The 19,495-nt window shown below is 37.7% G+C and overlaps 2 protein-coding genes across 3 annotated transcripts in view; one reads left to right on the top strand and one right to left on the bottom strand.

The window, feature by feature from the left end:
• Positions 1-4,262: 4,262 nt before the first annotated feature.
• Mcu (mitochondrial calcium uniporter) overlaps positions 4,263-19,495 on the bottom strand; it is a 55,838-nt gene continuing 40,605 nt past the window's right edge. The window contains exons 3-7 of the mRNA XM_077416880.1: positions 6,728-6,904; positions 6,480-6,598; positions 6,104-6,250; positions 4,785-4,988; positions 4,263-4,650 (exon numbers count right to left, since the gene is read on the bottom strand). Coding sequence (XP_077273006.1) covers positions 4,324-4,650; positions 4,785-4,988; positions 6,104-6,250; positions 6,480-6,598; positions 6,728-6,904 — 974 coding nt within the window. The 3' untranslated portion in view covers positions 4,263-4,323. The remainder of the gene's footprint in view (positions 4,651-4,784; positions 4,989-6,103; positions 6,251-6,479; positions 6,599-6,727; positions 6,905-19,495) is intronic.
• The window catches only part of Jv (javelin), a 28,470-nt gene continuing 18,466 nt past the window's right edge, over positions 9,492-19,495 (top strand). Inside the window, exons 1-2 of one of the 2 annotated variants that reach the window (XM_077416879.1) lie at positions 9,492-9,684; positions 13,534-13,631. In XM_077416879.1, coding sequence (XP_077273005.1) covers positions 13,552-13,631 — 80 coding nt within the window. In that variant the 5' untranslated portion in view covers positions 9,492-9,684; positions 13,534-13,551. The remainder of the gene's footprint in view (positions 9,685-13,533; positions 13,632-19,495) is intronic. The other variant, XM_077416878.1, reaches the window with a different exon arrangement.

Below are 19,495 nucleotides of genomic sequence, written 5' to 3'. Positions count from 1 at the left end.
ACGCGACACTTTACAGATCCGCTTAACAATCTTATTTTATATATACGCTCGAAATCCGATCTTAAATTAAATTCGCCCAAATCTCGCACGATTCGGAACGTAAAAACGATATACGCCGATAAAAAATATAGATCGCGAAATGATCTATGAATGAATATTTCTGCGAAATGAGATTTGGTGCTCGATCGTTTCTTTGCGCGATCTAACGAGGCGAAGTGATCGGCATCGAGGTTTGCCGATATTGCTATGGATGTTTCATAAACAGAGATTCTCTCCTTTTCCTTTAACATCTACAGATCAGGTTCCAGGAGTGATTCTTTTGTACGTGTACGTAGATGTACAGTATAGTCTTATACAGTAGCCAGCTTTGATTATGTATGTGATCAATCGAGAATTAGGCGATAAGCTTGCGGGAAAGATGCGCTAAGGCAATATCGCTCGCAAAAATTACGCGTGCGTGAACATCGTTTGCGTGATGTACATGTGGGTGTACATACGTATATACGAATATATTTATAATATGTACAAAAGTCGTCTATATATATAATGTTCCCCTAAGAATAGTACAAAATATTTGAGGAAGATAACTGCGCGATGACGATCGGAGATAGGAAAGTGATACATACTTTCATTCGTGTTACTCTAGTCTAGAGTCTAGATAATTATGCATCTTATCCGCTACAACTCATAAATCTTTAGCTCATCGTATGAAACGTAAATTCGTATACGAGAAGTGGGATAAACTTATTAAGGAGAAGATGAGAAGGCTCTATACACGTAAATGTGTTTTCTTATGGTTCGTTTCTCGTTCGTAAAAAGCGTTGGCCTCTAACGTAAGTAGTAGTATAATTTTACTTTATCTCTAATGCTCCTAATTTCGGATCGTGTATTATCTACGTCCGAGAGAAAGACGGTATTAATGTATTTTTTCCTATTTATGTTGTTAATATATATAATTTTTAAATAATATACACCGTTACGTAAATATTATTTTTGGAAACAAAAAATAAGATTCTGCAAGAGATAAGAGATGTCCTCTCACAGAATAGTTTAATCCTAATAAATATATTTCAACTTGTTTCGATGAAAGATTGTAGAGTTACAAATTTAGCTGAAATCTTGGCGAGCTAGATTATTTATAGAGATCTTGTATTAATTCAAAACACAAGCCGTCATTAGAACACGAATCTATTGAGCTATCTTTTTCTTTTTAAATTGTTAAGATTGATACAAGAAAAACAAAGCTGGATTCAACTACCTCAGCGGACGGATAGATTATGAAAGCGAGAAAGAGTTCCCATAGTTTAAAAATGTGATCTACATATGAATTCTTATATTATGGTACTTTCGTAAAAACCGTCTAGAAAAGCATAATGGTAACAGTAGCATTATTTACGTTGCCTCTATTAGAAGCTAGTAATTAATAATGCTAAATAGTTGGTGCTTTGTATTTCTCTGGTCATATATTGACGATTTTCTATGATATAGAGAGTTTGATTATTTAAGAACTAGAAATTTTTCAAAGTTTTGAAGGAACGTTAAATATTTTCGTAAGGTGCATTACGTGAGGTAACGAGAGCGAGTAAACGAATGCATTGTAGAATCTACCTTCTATATCTTCAGATAACTAACATTTCCTCTTTGGATGGAGTCTTCTCTATGTCGATATAGAATTCAAATGTAGAACAATAGGGGAAAGGACAATAATGTTATGTATTGATACTACATTTATGATAGTGTGAAAGTTATGGCGCATGAAATTTCGTTGAATTCATGAAAAACTATATAGGTATGTACAATAACGTCTACGTCGATGTATATCATAATATCACTTTGCGAACAATCAACAGCATCGTTTTAAAAGATGCGAAATGACTAGTAAATTTATTAAATACGCGTCGAATTTCATACAGTTTTCAATTATCAGAACAATTCTTTTTAATATTTCCAGGATGAAAATCTTGTGTTCGCTTATTTTATAAAAAACGTATATAGAAGTTTTCAATATAAATCATACAATCGCAATGTTAAAAGATTCAACTAAATTACATACTTTTATTTTGCAACCTATAATTTGCGATTTGCAGTTGTAGGTAATTGCAATTTTTAATATTGTACAATTCTTACTAATATTTTTTGTTTTTATGTACATAATTTAATTTATATACTATATACATAATCGTAAATGTGATTTACATTTAATACGGCTTAACACTTTACCGTTTCGTAGAATCTTACAGTTTTCGCGAGGCATCGTAATGACAAAACAAATACTTGTGAGTCAATAAACTGTGAGTCTAAACTACTATTTGTGACTTGTAAATGAATTCGATTGGATGTATCGATGCGTACTGATGCATAGTAAAGACTTTCGTGTGCACGAGTTAACATAAAAGCATATATGCATAATCGAACCCAGTAAGCAAGAAACATCAAGAAACATTTCAACTACATTGCAGCAACGTTGTAACGTCAATGCAATATAGTTAAAATGTTCTTTGATGTTTCTTGCTTATTAGGAATGCATAATCGAATAGATCAGTGAGAGAGAGAGAGAGAGAGAGAGAGAGAGAGAGAGAGAGAGAGAGAGAGAGAGAGAGAGAGAGAGAGAGAGAGAGAGAGAGAGAGAGAGAGAGAGAGAGAGATGCAGATATATATATATATATATATTAATATAAATATATGGAATATATCATATATATATTATATATATATATATAGTATATATATTTATATATATATATATAGTTAATACTATATTATATTATTATATATATATATATATATATATATATATATTTCAATATATTATATTAAATATATAGTTAAAAATATATATATACAACAAAATATAGTTTAAAATATATATTCTGCACACTAAACATCTTACTAATCTATTCAATACAGGGTGTCTCAGACATGCCGTACCATCCATTAATGATTCCATTAATGAGATTTCTGAGATAAAATTTCGAGGCTATAATAGTTTTTAACTGAAAAATGTTCAAATGTTTATGTTGACCAATCGAATTGTCAGAAATTCGCGCGCTCAGTTATGTCACATTGCACAGTAGTGATTTAAAAGGTGTTTTCAAGCGCATTTTTTATATCATATTCCGAGAATAGTGCAATTGTCACGTTGCAAATAAATACTGTGCAATTCGATTAGTCAACTTTGAACACTTCTTATTTAAAAATTATTATAGCCTTGGCATTTTGATGTTAGGATTTTCGTCTCAAAATGATCTCAGGAATATCTTAACGGACGGCATAGCAGGTATGGGATATATCTGGAATACATATATTCTCTGCCAAATTTTCATCGGTCAAGGCGCTTATATTTTTACATTTAAGTTCAATAGTATTTTAGTCTGCACCAGTGCGCAAAAGCTATGATTTGTCATGTTTCGAATTACAGCATTCAAGATTTATTATAATATAATTCGGCCGAGCATGAGAGAGACAACAGTTGAGTTAGTGCTAAAATCGGTAAAGTGATAAGGTAATCTATAAATAACAATAATCCGTTGATATCTCTCAGGATGTAACTTTCCGATTACACTAAACGCAACAAAGAGTTAATCAAAATAGTACACGTACACGCAAGTGTCATAAACATTTACCAGATACGCGTTTCTCAGGAACACTTTCGGAAAGAGCGTCAAAATACAAAACGTTCGACGTGATTTTGATCGTAATACCTCAATCATACGTGATCGTTTTGATCGTCAGACCTCAAATAAAATACGTATTTTTTATTATAAAACCCTTATAAAATTTTCTTTGTGAAATATGTTATTTTTCGCAGCAGCTTGACTAGTTGGAGGTGCTCATCTAGTGACCGTTGAAATATTTATGACGCTCGGTGTATTCTCTTTCTCTCCTATATATCTTTCTGTAACGTCTTCCAAACGTCGACAGCATTGAGCATTCGATAATCCGCGAGACACTTTAACGCCTATGAGATGCATATTGCGCGTGACGAAAATTGGTTGCCGCCGATACTACTTGGAAGACTGACTCGAGATCTGAGATAATCGCTATGCGGGTTCCTTCACGTAAAACGCACACAAACACAAAAATAAATTATATCTCCATTTCAGTCTCGCAAATCTCGATCATTCAGCATCGACTTTGCGAACTTGAACATTACCCTGAGTGCGTCGCTTTCATACTCGAGAGAGGGGGGGAGGGGGAGGAAGTCTTTCTTCCGAGATGTACTTCGTTGGAAGAAGATAACATCGATTTTTGAAAGCGATCGGTAATCGTTGACTCCGTTATATTCCGGCTCCGTCATGCGCACCATCTCGTTGAACACCTTAATTAAATTTTATACTCTTCGGCATACTTCCTCGGGATGCTCGAGTCGGATATAACTCTAGGAACGTCTCTTTCGGGACTAGGACTAGGGCTAGGCGAGGAACTCGGCGATCTTGAGCTACTAGAGCTACTCGATCTGGCGCGTTTCTGTCGTTCCCTTTGAGTCTTGTAGTCGTATAAAGGGCCGCGAATAATTTTCAGCGTGGTCTCCAACTCGTACGCGCGATCCTTCAACGTATTGTACAGGTTGATGTCGAGACCGATCTTACGCGCTCTTCTATGAAGCACTATTAGATGACGTCTATTCAACACATCCGGCAGCATGTATTCCTAAGTGAAGATATATGAAGAAAAATCATAATTGATCGTAATATCGAGTTTACGCCGTGCAATCCATTTCCGGCGATTTGCAACGTTTTTTATTATGGGATTCAGTCTACACTCTTAAATTCTCTAAAACCAACCTGTCGGGTCACGAGGTAATAAATAAACCACATCATAGTAGTGCCGTAAGTGACGAAGTAAGTGACGGGCTCCATTATATCCCACGAGTATTCCCACCAGGTTAATCTGGCCAACGCCCCAAATTGGATAGACATCATAATTAGGAACGTCCAGATAAAAAAATTCGCCTTCTTGTAAGCGGCATTCTGTATTTCTTGCAGTTTCTAGAACGATTAAGAGAACGTGAAAAGTCCTGAGCTCGTCATTCATGTTGATGTTGATGTCGAGCGCCCCGGAGTTTCTTTTAACGAAAGATAATTTAGCTTCCGTCGTATTCTCAAAGTAATTGAGAAAACGAGGCCGGAGATGGATGAATGTACCGGGGAAAATCGTGGAAGTTGAAACGGCATCTTTTATCCCGCCTCATTATTTCGTAAGGGAGGGAAAAAAAAGACGCGCGGGAAACATCTCGCAGACAAGTTTTCTTCTTACGGCGTTTGCGTAACAGCGAGCGCGCGACACGCACAAAGGCGGGATTAGAAAAGTATCGCTGCTCGTTTAGTGTGCAAACCGCGACGCGAGTGTGTTAATTGGAACGCTCAAGAATATGGCAATTAAGAAGAGCCGTAAAAAGCATATAGGCGGGACGCAGTGAGAGAAAACGGACAATGGGAGTGTGCCCGCGTTTAAATCAGATTTACGCGCGATAGAAATCCAATTCGTCGGCGCGCCTCGTTTTAAGTTGAATCGATTTTATCCGAACAAATTCTATTCTTAGCATTACGCACGCGTACACAGAAAAAAAAGAAGTGTCAAATCAAGACTTATATACTCCCGAGTATGTGTACATATTTATGTAATGGAAAATTATAGTTATTAATCGATATATTTCTTATTCATCGAATTCTTAAAATTTTGACAATTTAAAAATTTATTTATTTTTTCATGGTTCTTCACTCACAAAACAATTAAAGAATTATTACTTTTATAAGAAAGAAAAAGTTGGAAGAAAAATGGTCTATACATGATACTAAAATCTCCTTTTGTTAAATAACTCTTAAATGACTGATAGCCAAAAATCAATAATATTTTAGGTATGCTCAAGGGATTCCCTCCTACATACTGTTAATGTATGATTCATATCCGCATTTCACAGTTCTCTTCGTAAGAAGAAAAAGTTAAAGCGAAAAGTTAAAATTCTTATAAGAAGATTGTAAGATTCTTGCGTATATATATAGATATATACGAATATATAAGTCTTGATTTTACTGATTTTACACTTCTTTTTTCTGTGTATGTTGCTTAATTCGTATATACGAATTTTTACGAATATTTTTACCTGTTCCATGGGTACCAGCTGTAGTCTGATATCCTCCAACTCGGCGACGACCGATCTCTCCATGTCGACGCTGTACTCCCGCACGTGGAACGCCTCGTACAACTGCGCGACGAGCGCTTGTACGTCTCCGAGTTTCTGCAAATCCTCCTGTAAAAGCGGGACACATATACATGTCGATACTTGCGGGGGCACGATTCGACAAGGTAAATCCGCGTGACCCCGATACATTGTATATCGCCGATAATATATTACGCTCGAAGAAATATCGCTGCGGATTCTAGTCGATCAAGTTACGCGTCGCGACTACGCGCTTCGGGTACGTATATTGTAGAAACATAAAGCCGATGGGGAAACTCGTCTTTATGTGATAACTCACTGTCGTGCACCTTTCTTGCAACGGCGGCGAGACAATGTATTCGTTATCGTTTATTAATAATTTGAAATCCTCTTCTAAAAGTGACTCTATCGTGTTACTGGAAGCTATCCTGGTGCCATCTGAAAAGTCAATCAAGGCTTTTATTTGGTAAGATCACACAAGGTCTTTATCTGGTTCTCCGTTTCTCCGATTATTTATTTTCGTTTATTAACAAGCCGCTCAGGAAATGATTTGTATCGGCGTCTTACCTAGCGACGTTATGCACGCTCGATCGATCCCACGATCCTCCGTCTTCAGCATATCTAAAAGATTGCCGACCGTGTGCGTTATCGGCTTCATGGTGAACGAGCAACGTTCCCTCCTCGATGGAAGAGGCACCGTGATCCTGGGAAGTCCCCGGTGATACGCCACGATGACCTCCGAACCTGCGTTAATATTCATGCATCACGCATTTGTTTTTCGCGTAAAGATAAAGAATTCGTGTAACTGCGTAAAATTCATAATTTTAGTAAACCTTGCAAAAGCGACTAAAACTCTGAAACTCTGATGTATAAATATTTTTTCTAACATATTCTTGCTTTCTCTTATTCACTTTTCCAGTGTTTGTTTTGAGGTTTTCAGTGTTAATAACAAACTCTCCAAATCTTCAGTATTAATAACTATCCCATTTTCTAAATTCGTATTCGATCGCGTGTATCACGCGGACACCTTGACTCGGTCAGAATGTGAGACGGTTTGCACGTGAGAGAAATACGCGTGCGATCGTTTCACAGATACTTCGCGCGAGTTGGGACATGAAATTCAGTGTAACGGACACTCGAGCCTTTTACCTTTTCGCTCAATGGTATCAAACTGCCGCGTGAAAGCCAACAATAACCTTGTTGCACAGAATTATTATTTTTATTTAGTATCAATATTAATTTCTTAAAGTATCGGCTAATCGATATTTGAATCAATTTATTCCTGACGATTGAATTAAATAACGTTGAGGAATATTAATTACCGGTTTTGTGTGCAACAATTAAAATTATAACATATATAGTCAGAACGGAACATAATGTTCCGGTGAGGCAAAAGAAATGTACGAAATGCGCAATTATAAGAACGCGCGTTAAACATTAGTTACACGCTACATACTCGATTTATATTATACGTATATTCTTCGCGTACTGCATCGTATGAAAATTCGGAGAGTATTTCCAGCTATAATGAAATGAACCGTTGGACGAGCTTTTGATAAAAATCCTGTTTTTTTTTTTTAATTTTAGTCGATATCTCGATATCTGACAGATAATATTGCACATTAAATTAGGTGGAGGATAAAATAATGAAGTAAAATTCTAAATTTGATAAAAATGTACCTTCCAAAATTATCGATATAAAATAACGTGACAAATTTTGCGCTAAATGTATAACAATGTATCTTTAAAATTAGAAAAAAAGAAGGATCTGCGGGGCCGGCAAAGTGCACCGTTTCCGCGACTTCGCTCGCGTGATAATCGCGCAATCGAGAGCTGGACTGTATTAACCTGGTTACGAGCCGTTGATATGAGGAAGGTATTAGAGTGTGGAGAACGGTATGGGACGACCGGGGATCGGGGGATCTTTCCCGCTGTAAGCAGAACGGAACCGAGCGTTAATCCGCCTGCACTAACGATCTCTGAAAATGCATCTTTCGGCGCAAGAAGCGCCTCCATAAGTTCTCCAACTTCAAGTTCGTTGAAGTTGCTAGATCCAATAAAGTAATAGGAGATTAATTCAAAGTGCCGTGTCACTTTGAAATAAGAGACCTGTTCGTTTTAGCTGAACTTCTTGCACGGTTCGTTTTTCCTCGCGTTGGGGAGAAAAAGAGAAAAGATGAACTGTGCAAGAAGTTCAGTTAAAACAAACAGGCTTAATGAGAATTGTGAAGGATACAAGTGAATGAAATCAAACGATAAAAAAACGAGCACAAAAATATTTTTGTTTTATGTAATAAACGAATAAAATTTAAAATAATTCGTGATATATATACATTCTACAAAATAATAAATAAATGTTATATGGGAAAAATAACTTTAAAAAGAAAACAGCTGTTGTATATTTCAACAGATGTATATAGAGTTATGATAAATAGACATGCGAATTTTTCGTATTTGACATTGTTATAAGTTATAACACGAGACGATGCACCAAATCGACGACGGCGTATATGATGGATGGGTAGATAGAGTTAGCTGAAAGAATTTTCCTATTGCTTTCGATCAAATAAACAGATTGTAAAAAGTACGAAAATATTTGTAATATTTTCATACTATAATATATAAATCTAATAACCACTAATAAATAACATTATTAGTCAATATTGTTTCTTTAACAAATCATTATTTTTCTGCGACAAAAATACAATTTTTAATACAAATTCTACTAGAAAAAAAAGAGAGAGAGAAAAAAAGTATTTCATGTTGCATTAATCTTGTTTTGAATGTGTTGCGATGCGTACAATAATATTTGTCGCATACGAACGTATGTAACAAATTCTCAATCACATGTTGCCGCGTCCGTTGTATATATACAAAATACGTTTATTTACAATATTACATATGCGCATAAACGGCCATCGATTTACCACTTCGTTTACGTGAGGATTCCGCGGTATGTAATTGGCGATCGTTTATCATCGAGAGTTCTCGTCTCGAAAGGGAAACGATGACAAGTAGAGGATCTCTCAATCATCCGAAGGCGCGATCGCTCTAAGGAGCGATCGATATAGCGGTATAGCTAGCGGTAGCCGCAATTTCTCAGATGGGAATTCGGTGCCGTGTTAATAACTCCTTAAGCGAACGCAGACAACGTCCGGCAATTAGTACACCTCCCTCCACACACGACGTGACGTATACGACGTTCGTGTGTGCATCGCGGTGTGTGCATCGCAAGAAATCTACCACCACCTCCGCCGGCCCGGCCTCCCTTCTTCCGACGACCACGATGCGACGCGGTGTGGTGAGGTTTTCTATGCCGCCACAGTCTACCATAAGATCCTGCTCAATTAATAAGTGGCGTGACCGTGGAACCGAGCCGACATATTGCGGTCGTAGTTCTTTGTTTTTTTTTTGGTGACAGCAACCCCCGAGCTTCCTCGAGCTTCTCTCTAGGCTCGCGAGTCGAACCTGCCATTATTCTTCGGGGATGTACGACTGACGAGCGCCGAGGGAAGTTTCCGAGGGTAGGTGGATATTCCGTGACACGGCCGGATTGACCAGATTCGATTTACGGCAACCCGCTGTCGTTAGTATACCCGAGCAATCGCGCAGTGGGACCCGCGCGGATCCCTAAGATAATAAATCGAAGGATTCAAGGGGGCGGGGAAAAACCGTAGGGACGTAGAACCCATAGATTATCGCGTGAAATTAATTTTCGATACGGTCTGATATCTCTGCCACAAATTTACTCCACTCTTGCACCAAACTTCTTCGAGTTAAGTATAGTCATTTTCGTGCAGTTTTGCGCGTTGTTAAATTTAATCGCATTTACTTTTGTGAAATCTGGTTTACTTGGAGCATTACACGCTCCGAATACTTTGACCACAGCGGACCAAACATGTACCACGGTTGAAATGAAAAGAAAACATATTAAGCTTAATTTTGATCTCTGTAAATGCAGTTAGGTACCATGCCATGTTATTAATATGCTGTTGTGTGGAATTAATCAGGCTCATAAATATGAAAAGAACGATTCAGTTAAGTTCAATATAACTGTAACCCTCAGTCACGTGGAGTAGTTTTTTAAAACTTTTGTATAAACTTTTCATATGAATGATACTTTTAATAATAATTCTCGCGATTTTATTTATCTCATTTTAAAAAAATCGGCAAGAAAAATTCTATCTGGAAAATTGTAAGAAAGTCTTTCACACGCCGCGCGCTCGCTTTTCTATTCTTTTTCTTTTTTTTTTAATTATCGTTCAACTTTCAACAGAGACCAAATTGTGAAGAAATTTACGCGCCGGTGATCGTCTAGAAAGTCTCTGACGTTCAGACACGTGGAAATATGTATCTTATCGAATCGGTCGAAGAAAGAAACGATATTCTTGTGCAAAACGTTGCGTAAGTTAGATTTATGCCTGGGAAATTATCGAGCGCGAAGTTATCAATTCTTTCATCGCTCTCGTTGGGCCTGCATAATTCGTGCATCACGCACATCACGATGGCTGAAATCTTGGGGCATGGATCGAAGCTGTTAACAATTAGCGTGTGATTGGCATGCTGCAGTTTCATGCATTTCCTCTTTTGGCCATAATGCCGTATTATGCCTTATCAAATGTCATCTTAAAGGAATCACAGTTGGCGACATCTGGGATATCTCGATAGGCGTGTATTATTGTCACAGGAATATTGCATTCTTTCAGACAATACGTTGACTTACATGAAAAGGGTTCAAATTTCATATTTGCATGTATCTTAATATATGAAAATTACATATAAGCTTTATAAAATTATAAATAAGCTTAATAAATATTTATATAAAATTATATATAAGCTTTTAATATATGAAAACATAATATTATATATTTGTAAATATATACATAGCAGTTTCAAAAATTTAAAAGCTTAATGATTTCCTTTTTAATAACTTTAATTTTATTTAACTTTTAAATTTCACGCTCCGCAGAATATTTATCTGCGAATTCAGAGATGTAAATTATAACTTTGCTACTTTAATTCAGAGCCAATGTGCACCGCGTAAAATGAGCGTGACGTTATGTAAACTCGAATTTTTGTAATGCGAATGCTTATGGGATGCATGGATAATTTATGAGTATTCCCTCTGGGTACTTGAAGCTGTGAGAAGTGGGTGTACGTGATCGTTCGGTTAGGTATTGGACTAGCTCTTCTGCTTACATGTACCGCACATCCATATAAATAATGGATTAAAATATTTCGAATTTATGCTGCCTTCGACAGAAAATCTTTCTGCACCTAACATCTGTCTTACTTTTATTCTTATGTTTGATTTATGATATATGGTTATTTGAAATAAAAGTGGAAAAAATAGATACAAAAATTTGTCGCTCCAGATTTAATCCTCTGTCTGTAAACGTGTGTCTACACACGGCGGGCGGCGTCGGAGCCAAAATAATATTTGTAACTGTAAAACTTGCAAGCCTGCCAGAAAATATTAAATAAACGATGTTTATCAAAATAACTATAAAATCATATTAACTACAATGTAGACAGATGTTTTGTGAAAGTTTTCATATTTTTAAAAATACTTTAAGGTAGGGAAAAGCGTCAAACACGACAGACCCACGTGTACACTCCGAGGGTGCAAAAAAAAAACGTTTACAGACGGAGGGTTAAATTAATTACAATATTTTTGGATTTGCTGAAAAACAATCCAACAATGATTTAAAATTACACATTGAAAAATCCAGAAGTTATTATAAGTTAAGATTACTTAGCAATTTTTAGTTGCTTGCAAAATTTGATTTCACACAGTAAATAATAATTATTAAATATAAAAATAATCTTCACACAAATATATCTACTGCGTTTAATCTGATGCAAAAATTTCTGATTAAGTCGACTTTTAGAATACGTATATAGGATGAGATCTTATGATCTTATCACTAGAATAAATAATTCCTTCTGTTTATTAGTTTTATTAGGTCAAAACCATAATGGTTATGACCTTTTCTCGAAAAAGTTAACGATGGAACATCTCTTGGTTCGCATTACGTTCGGCAGTGCTACCTCGACTTTATACCTTTGTTGAATCGATTTTATTCACGCGAAAGCTATGCATGCTTGCGCCATCTAGCGACGAGTCACGGTACGAAAAAACACGTTGACTGAAATTTTATGCGGAGCTACATAACAAGAGCGAGATAGATGAGAGTATAGGAGCAGGGGCAGATACTTTTTCGTCCGCGCCACGCGTGCAGCAGGCAGGCCTTTCATTTTACTTCCTTCGAGCCTTTTTAAAATACTCCATGCCTTTCTGAGATGCATGCATCCCGAGGGAGCTTGTGTTATCCACGTCAAATTCCACCGTGCTCGGTCTTTCGGTGAAAATTGAATAGCCCTGCTATTCGTGCCCGAGCGAGTTCTAAATATGTTTGAAAACAAGGTTGACAATGTGCCTTTAAGCGCCTTTCACGTCCTTGCCTATGCGCTTATCGGCTATACTATTACGTAGATAAACAGCGCAGAAAAAGAATCGGCCTTACATCATATCGTTTTGCCTGATGGTGTCCGCTTTGTTTAAAGACGTATGAAACTGACTGATTACGCTTGTTATACTAACCAATTACGTTTTGCTATACCGACTCATTGCGCATCACATAATTATACGCTGCACGTAAATTGGGGACTAACAAATGCGCATCCTTTGTTACTCGCGCCAAAGAAGCTGGAGCTTAGACGTGTAATAGAGTAATATGTCATAAATTTCTAACGGGGCCCCTAAATTGTGATAAGTGATTCGAAGCGTCATTAATCACGCTCTAAGAACCTCGCGTACATTTATATTTTACCGTAATTACACTTTTGAATCTTTAACACTAGCAGCAAGAACTTTGAAAACTCTTACTGCTACAGCACTCTTAGGGTGTAGTTCTAAGTGTGTTATAAATGATATCACATTTCTTGCTCGCAGTTTTTGCGCTACGAAGCTATTACCGAAGTTCGTAATGATCCGTATCGAACATATTTCATTACAGATTTTCTCCCCCCCCCGTTGATATGTTCATCCAATATTTATCGCCAACTCGCGAGCGCTAAGTACAGGTGTCGACCAAAAAACAATAATCAATTGTAGACAAATAAATAATCCGTGCTGCCATTAATAATGCTTGACTACTTGACTTTATCGCGTATTTTCCGGTGCATTCTGTTCTCAATTGGAATTTATCGTTTTCCAACTGGACCGCGTAAATGAAAAGATACTCGCGCCACCGCACGACAAGCGCAATCATCGCAATGTTTTCAACGTTTATAAGATGTGTAACAACGAAATACCAGCGTGCCATTTGCACGACATCGCTCTGCCATTATAAACGTAAATTTCTATTCAGGTCTCTTCGCGGTCGACCATGGGCGGTGTGCAGAGCGGGACTCACAATCTTGGCGAGGCGTTATGGGTGCAGGAGCGACAGCGGCAGAAGTGCCATCGGTGAGTAGCGGATTCTCAATAATGCACGCGGAAAGCGTTCGCTATCGCTATATTATAAACGCGAGACGTGCAAGCGATGTAGACACTCGAGGCATAAAGCCTCGGGGCAAGCTTCGGAAGAGGACGATTTTATCCTCCGAAGTAACAAAGTTTACTAACACAGAATTTGATAAAACTTTATATTACATTATTCAATTAATTGTCCTCCGACTTTGTACCGAATGGAGGCTGTGATGAAGGTGCTTTAATTTAACGACTGCGTCGTGGAATATTTCTCTATATAAGTATGGACCGACGTTTGCCAGTTATGCGAGCATATCGGTAAAGTTTTAGCAATTATACGAGGTGATCTTCCTCGCAAAAGTCCCATCTGGATTCGTTCTTTCGTATCTGGTGTGTTGGATTTAGTATATAGGTAAGCGATAAATGTGGCTTTCCTTCGGAAATTTTCTGGAATTGGATAAACCGAGATAAAATAGTTTACTGGGACAAGGTTGCCACGAATAATTTAAAAGATTACCGGGGGAATTTCGCACGTGCTTGCTCCGAGCTTCTCCGCTTTCAGGCTCCGGAGTCCCGTTCGCTTCGCGGTTTCTCGAAACGATGCGTCACAATTAGTAATGGTTAATAGCTAATTACTGCCGTATTGCCACGGTCAGGCAACGCTTATTAATACGGTTGTGGTCTAATTACGCGACTTCGTCTAAATGTCTGAGCGTTCATTTCTGTACAAGGGGAGGGGGAGGGGGAGGGGAGAAAAACGCTAGCCGCGCGAGTTCCCGTTTTATTTTGAGAAACAAATAAAGTTTTGTGTGTGCGCGCGCGTTAGCATCTTGCAACATTATCCAGTTACAAATAATACTTGCCAATTACGCTGCATACGCCGTTCTAATTAAATCTCGTGAAAATTAAAACAAGTGTACATAATTCAGGAAAATGGTGTCGCATAACCAGATAAGGTTAATCTTCGCCATAAAAGCTAACGCCGCAAATAACAATTTCGCAAATATGTTTCGGTAATTTGGTTAAAATGCCTCATGCAAATTTGATGAATGCGGCGCATCTTGTTGAAACAGGAAGTTCGGTGACAAAATCTATTTCGGAGCTAAACTCTCTCGCGGGATATCTCCTAGATAGATACAAACACTAGTTGTGTGTTCCCAGATTATCGTATTTGCCTCTCCCTGCATCAGATTTCCATTAATTAAGGGCTAGATTATAAGGTAACTGGAACGGGTAACGTGTACAACGCATGACTAATCATAATATTAAAGCGTTACGTTTCAGGAACATGTTTCCAGATAAATGCATATAATAATATCGATATATTATGATATTATGCGGGGAGAAAGATCGGATGTGCAATAATTAATTTTGAAATAAAGCTCCTTTATACATAATATATAATAATGTTGATTTATGGACGGCATTCATCAAAGCGAATATTAGGCAACCGTTCGACGGGGATCGATTCGTGTCAAACAAACCGCGCGGTACACCGAGGTATCGCTAATTAGCGCGAGACCCGCGCCGCAGCGTGCGTCGTAGCGTGATCGTAGTAGCGGAACACCGGATATCCGTCTTCACGTCCGAGTATCTCTCTCTCTCTCTCTCTCGGTCTCTCTATTTCCCTCCTTTTCCAACCCTTTCTCCCCGCTTCTCTCTCCCGCGGTACATACGCACACGTGCATATCATACGACACAAAGGGCTCTGACAAGCCGCGTGTCTCCTGCACATCGGAAATCACTCTCGCAAACGCGGAGAGAGCCGGCGGCGCGGAGTGTCGTCAGTGCGAAGTGCCGCCAGCGGCTTGGACCGCGACGATGTACGTCGTCAAGATTGTCTACTGTCAGGTGACGATGGAGTTCGTCGACCGTGATGTCGGGACATCGAGGTATTATAGATCGCATTTAGATAGGGCCGATTTCACAGTCTCCGATTAACTCGATCCTCCGATTAAACTCACTCTTCGTCTCTTTCTAAGGGGGACAGTTAGAAAGAGATGCAGAGTGAGTTTAATCGAAGGATCGAGTTAATCGGAGACTGTGAAATCGGCCTATAGAGATGTTCATTCTGAAAAGGCTGTATTAGTGGCTGCAGTTGCATATTTCGTTCATAATTTCATTAATCAGTTTTTAGGATGTTTAGATTTATTTTGTTTATTTAATCCTATCGCTTTTTGGCGTCTTTAACACTCTTTAATAACGAAAGTGTCATAAAAATATAGAAATATAGGAATAAAAAATTCATAAAAATATAAAAATGTTGAAATGTACGAAATATATGAGAATTTTATAGAACGCGAAAGTATTTTTTATACAGTCTTTTTTCGGTGAACTTTTCGGATTTATTACGCAATATACCGTCACATTTTTATTAATAATTTATTTTATTACACACACACACATTGGTGGAAAATTTTTTAAATTGAAATTTTTAAGCTAATGAGTTATAGCGAAACACGCATGAAAACAGTTTCACGGTTGTGGGTATTAATAATGGCATGCATGAAATTCTGTTCGTTATCTGCGGCTTAACTCTTCGCACTAAATATAGGTCATGCTACATATCAGAAATTCTCCCAAAATGAGCTTAGTTATTCAGCATAATATTTCAAAAAGTTTTGTCAAAAGACCTTGTATAAATATTTCATACTCATTTCTCTTTTAATTTGTATATAAAATTTGAATGATTTTTAAAATTTAACCAATATAGGTATATTTTTCACGCAACATTTAAACAATTATATCCGTATTATTAAAAAAAAGCTAATATCCAAAGAATGCTAATGTCGAGTTTTTAACGATATAGTTTTTGAATTCAGAGGCGCAATAAATAAATTACGTTTTCTGGTCTCTCGATTTGTTGCAAATAACAGATGCCGCGGAAAATTAAATGAAAATTTACGCTGATCCGATAATCAGTTTTTCATTCGGTATCGCAATGATTGATTGTAGCGCGTCATAACGCAATCAGTCTACGATATAAACTTACACAGAAAAAAAAAGAAGTGATAAATCAAGACTTATATTCTTGTATATAAGTAAGAAACTATACTCTTATAAGAATTTCAACTTTTTTTTTATTAAACTATATAAATACCTTCATTCAAACAAATTTTCTTCGTTTAACGCAATTTATATCTCATTTCAAGATTATAAATTCTTGCTTATATGTATATATGTTACAGTTAAAACCCGAATTTACATGGTAAATTCTAGTTTTAACTAAGCCAGCTTGGCAATTCGCGTTCTAGCTGAAATAATGTAGTCAAAACTAGAATTGACCTAAACTGTGATTAAAAACTGTGATTTCAAAATTTATTTTTGCAAATTTTTACCCGATAACCAATGCTAAAATTTTTCGAGCACTTTTCTCGCATCTCAATTTATACGTCCATGAAGTTTTTTCCAATTTTTAGATACATCCATTATCTGTAGAACCTCCTTAATCGGCAATGCTATACATACATGTGTTTCGCCCAAAACACCGAAATCGCTCAGTGAGCGAAAAAAACATCCACAACGCGATGTGTGCATTTGAGAAACGTCCACGACGCGTTCTGCATAACTTGCATGTACTTTAAGTTATAAAGCGAGGTCCAAGCTGCCTACCGGCGGAGGTGGGTGCGGAAGGGGGGCCTAAGGCCCCCCCTTGCACCCCCACGAGTGTGTGTGTGTGTGAGTGGTGTGTGTGTGAGTGACGCGCTTTAAAAGTATTTAAGTGTTTAAAGGGCTTCACACACACACACACACACACACACACACATACACGCGGGGGGGGGGTGCAAGGGGGGCCTTCGTCCCCCCTCCCGCACCCACCTCCACCGGTAGGCAGCGTGGACCTCGCTTAGTTAATTCTAGTTTTAACTGAATTATTTCAGTTAAAACGCGAATGTACTAAAGCATTCGGTCAATTCTAGTTTTAACTAAATTCTTTCAGTTAGAACGCGAATTACCGAAAGGGCTTAGTTAAAACTAGAATTTACCAGTAAATTCGGGTTTTGACGAATTTCGGGTTTTAACTGTAACATATATAAGAATATAAGTCTTGATTTAACACTTCTTTTTTTTCTGTGTAGTTTTTATCAGTAAAAAATAAAGTTCGTAATGACGACTTTCATCGTCGTCAAATATCGCTGGATTATTCTGGGCGTTGTCTTAGTTTTTACTGCAGATAGTCCGTCGACAAATTCTGCTTGCCGAGCAGCACATCGTCCATACGTTTAAAGCGACGTGGTCGCATTAGCGTGGCGATTTGCCAACATACGCGCAATTTCGCGCTCATCTGAGGAAAGGAACAGGCTTGTAATCCTACGTTATAACGCAGACGACGAAGGCTTGTTCCTTAAGCATGCTCCGACACCTTTTGCAACGAGCTCTACTTTCGTAATTCACTCTGTCGAATGGAAAAATGACTTTTATACGTGTACATCCTGTGAAATGAGAGGAAACTCGTCGATATCGGTATAATGAGAGAATCGAGTCCTCATTAAAAAACATTATCAGCATATATACTATATATATATAGAGAATTTCCCTTGTGAGAATAGGAACGTGCTCTCTATTGTGTAACTTCCTGTCGGTTCGTGGCCTCGTTTCCTGACCTTTCTGTAGCAGCGGGAAAAATCATGCAAACCATGGAATAATCGGCTCTACTTTTCCGTCTTATTTAACAAACGCATGACGTGTACGATTCGTTGTCAATTCACGAAATTGAAGTACGCTCGTTAAAGTTTAGCTCCCGCGCCCAAATTGTTCTAACGAGATGCTGACGCGAGCGTTCGTCAACATCGAGGCTCTGTATATGATTGTTGGAGTCGCCGACTCTGTTATGCCTTCGACTTAGATACAATTTGCGATTGGCCTCGCGGAGATTCTCTCTCTCGCTTATGTAATAATAACTTTATTACACGGGCGATGTTTTTTTTCCACGACGAGCGTAACGTTACGTAAAGGAGGCAACCATCCTTGAAGCATTAAAATCGATGGCAACATTGGGTAAGAGCAATTCGTGGATCGTTCGTTCTTGGTCCATCCGAGACCTAGTTTCGAAAACTGCTCTGCTTGCATATATAAATTACTGGATGGAAAATATGTAGACGCCAAGTATTAAGGGAGACTACAATTCTTCACGAACAATAGAAATATTCATCTGAAAACTTTTATCGCGGTTTACTTTTTTACAACATTATAGCAAAGCAAAATTTTTCTAATTATTTCTAGGGATTCGAAGGATTTTCTCTTTTAATCACTTAATCGAAATTAACAATTTAATAAAATTTTGCTATTAAAAGAAAATCGAAAAGTAGACTAAAAAACGCATAAATGGAGAAAGACAGGGGCAAATTATATTATCGCGAAGACCGTAAAATTTAATGTTCCTTGAGAGTTGCATTAGTATTCCTCGATCATAGTCAGTGGAAAGTGAATCAGGTAACTCGAAATTTTGTAGGTGTCAATGACCGATTAAATTACATAGGTATCACTTCGCATTACCATTCGCTTTCACGCCGCGTTCCTGGTGCAAGCATCAATTTCTCCGTAGTTCTCTCGCGATAAAGTGAGGATCGTCGGCCGCGCGGAATCTCTAACGACGTTTCGGGTAATCAAGCTTAATTGATTCCATCGTGCGTACTACATCGGTTAGTCCATTATCGGTTCTCGAGGTGTCTCGTGGAAATTCCACGGATCAGTCGCGAGTGAAAACGATGAGAACCGGAAGAACAATGAAAAACAGCGAAGATCGGTGAGGATCATTTCACGTGCGAAAGTTTTACCGTCGAACGCGATTATTACATTCGTGACTGTTTCTACATTATAATTATTGATTGCAACATTCGAAACGAGAAAGAATACTGAGA

This window comes from Temnothorax americanus, unplaced genomic scaffold (assembly GCF_048541705.1).
Source record: "Temnothorax americanus isolate GAGA-0224 unplaced genomic scaffold, ASM4854170v1 Scaffold46, whole genome shotgun sequence".
NCBI classification, from domain to species: domain Eukaryota; kingdom Metazoa; phylum Arthropoda; class Insecta; order Hymenoptera; family Formicidae; genus Temnothorax; species Temnothorax americanus.
Note: the sequence above shows the minus strand (reverse complement) of the source record. Positions and strands in the feature narration are given on the sequence as shown.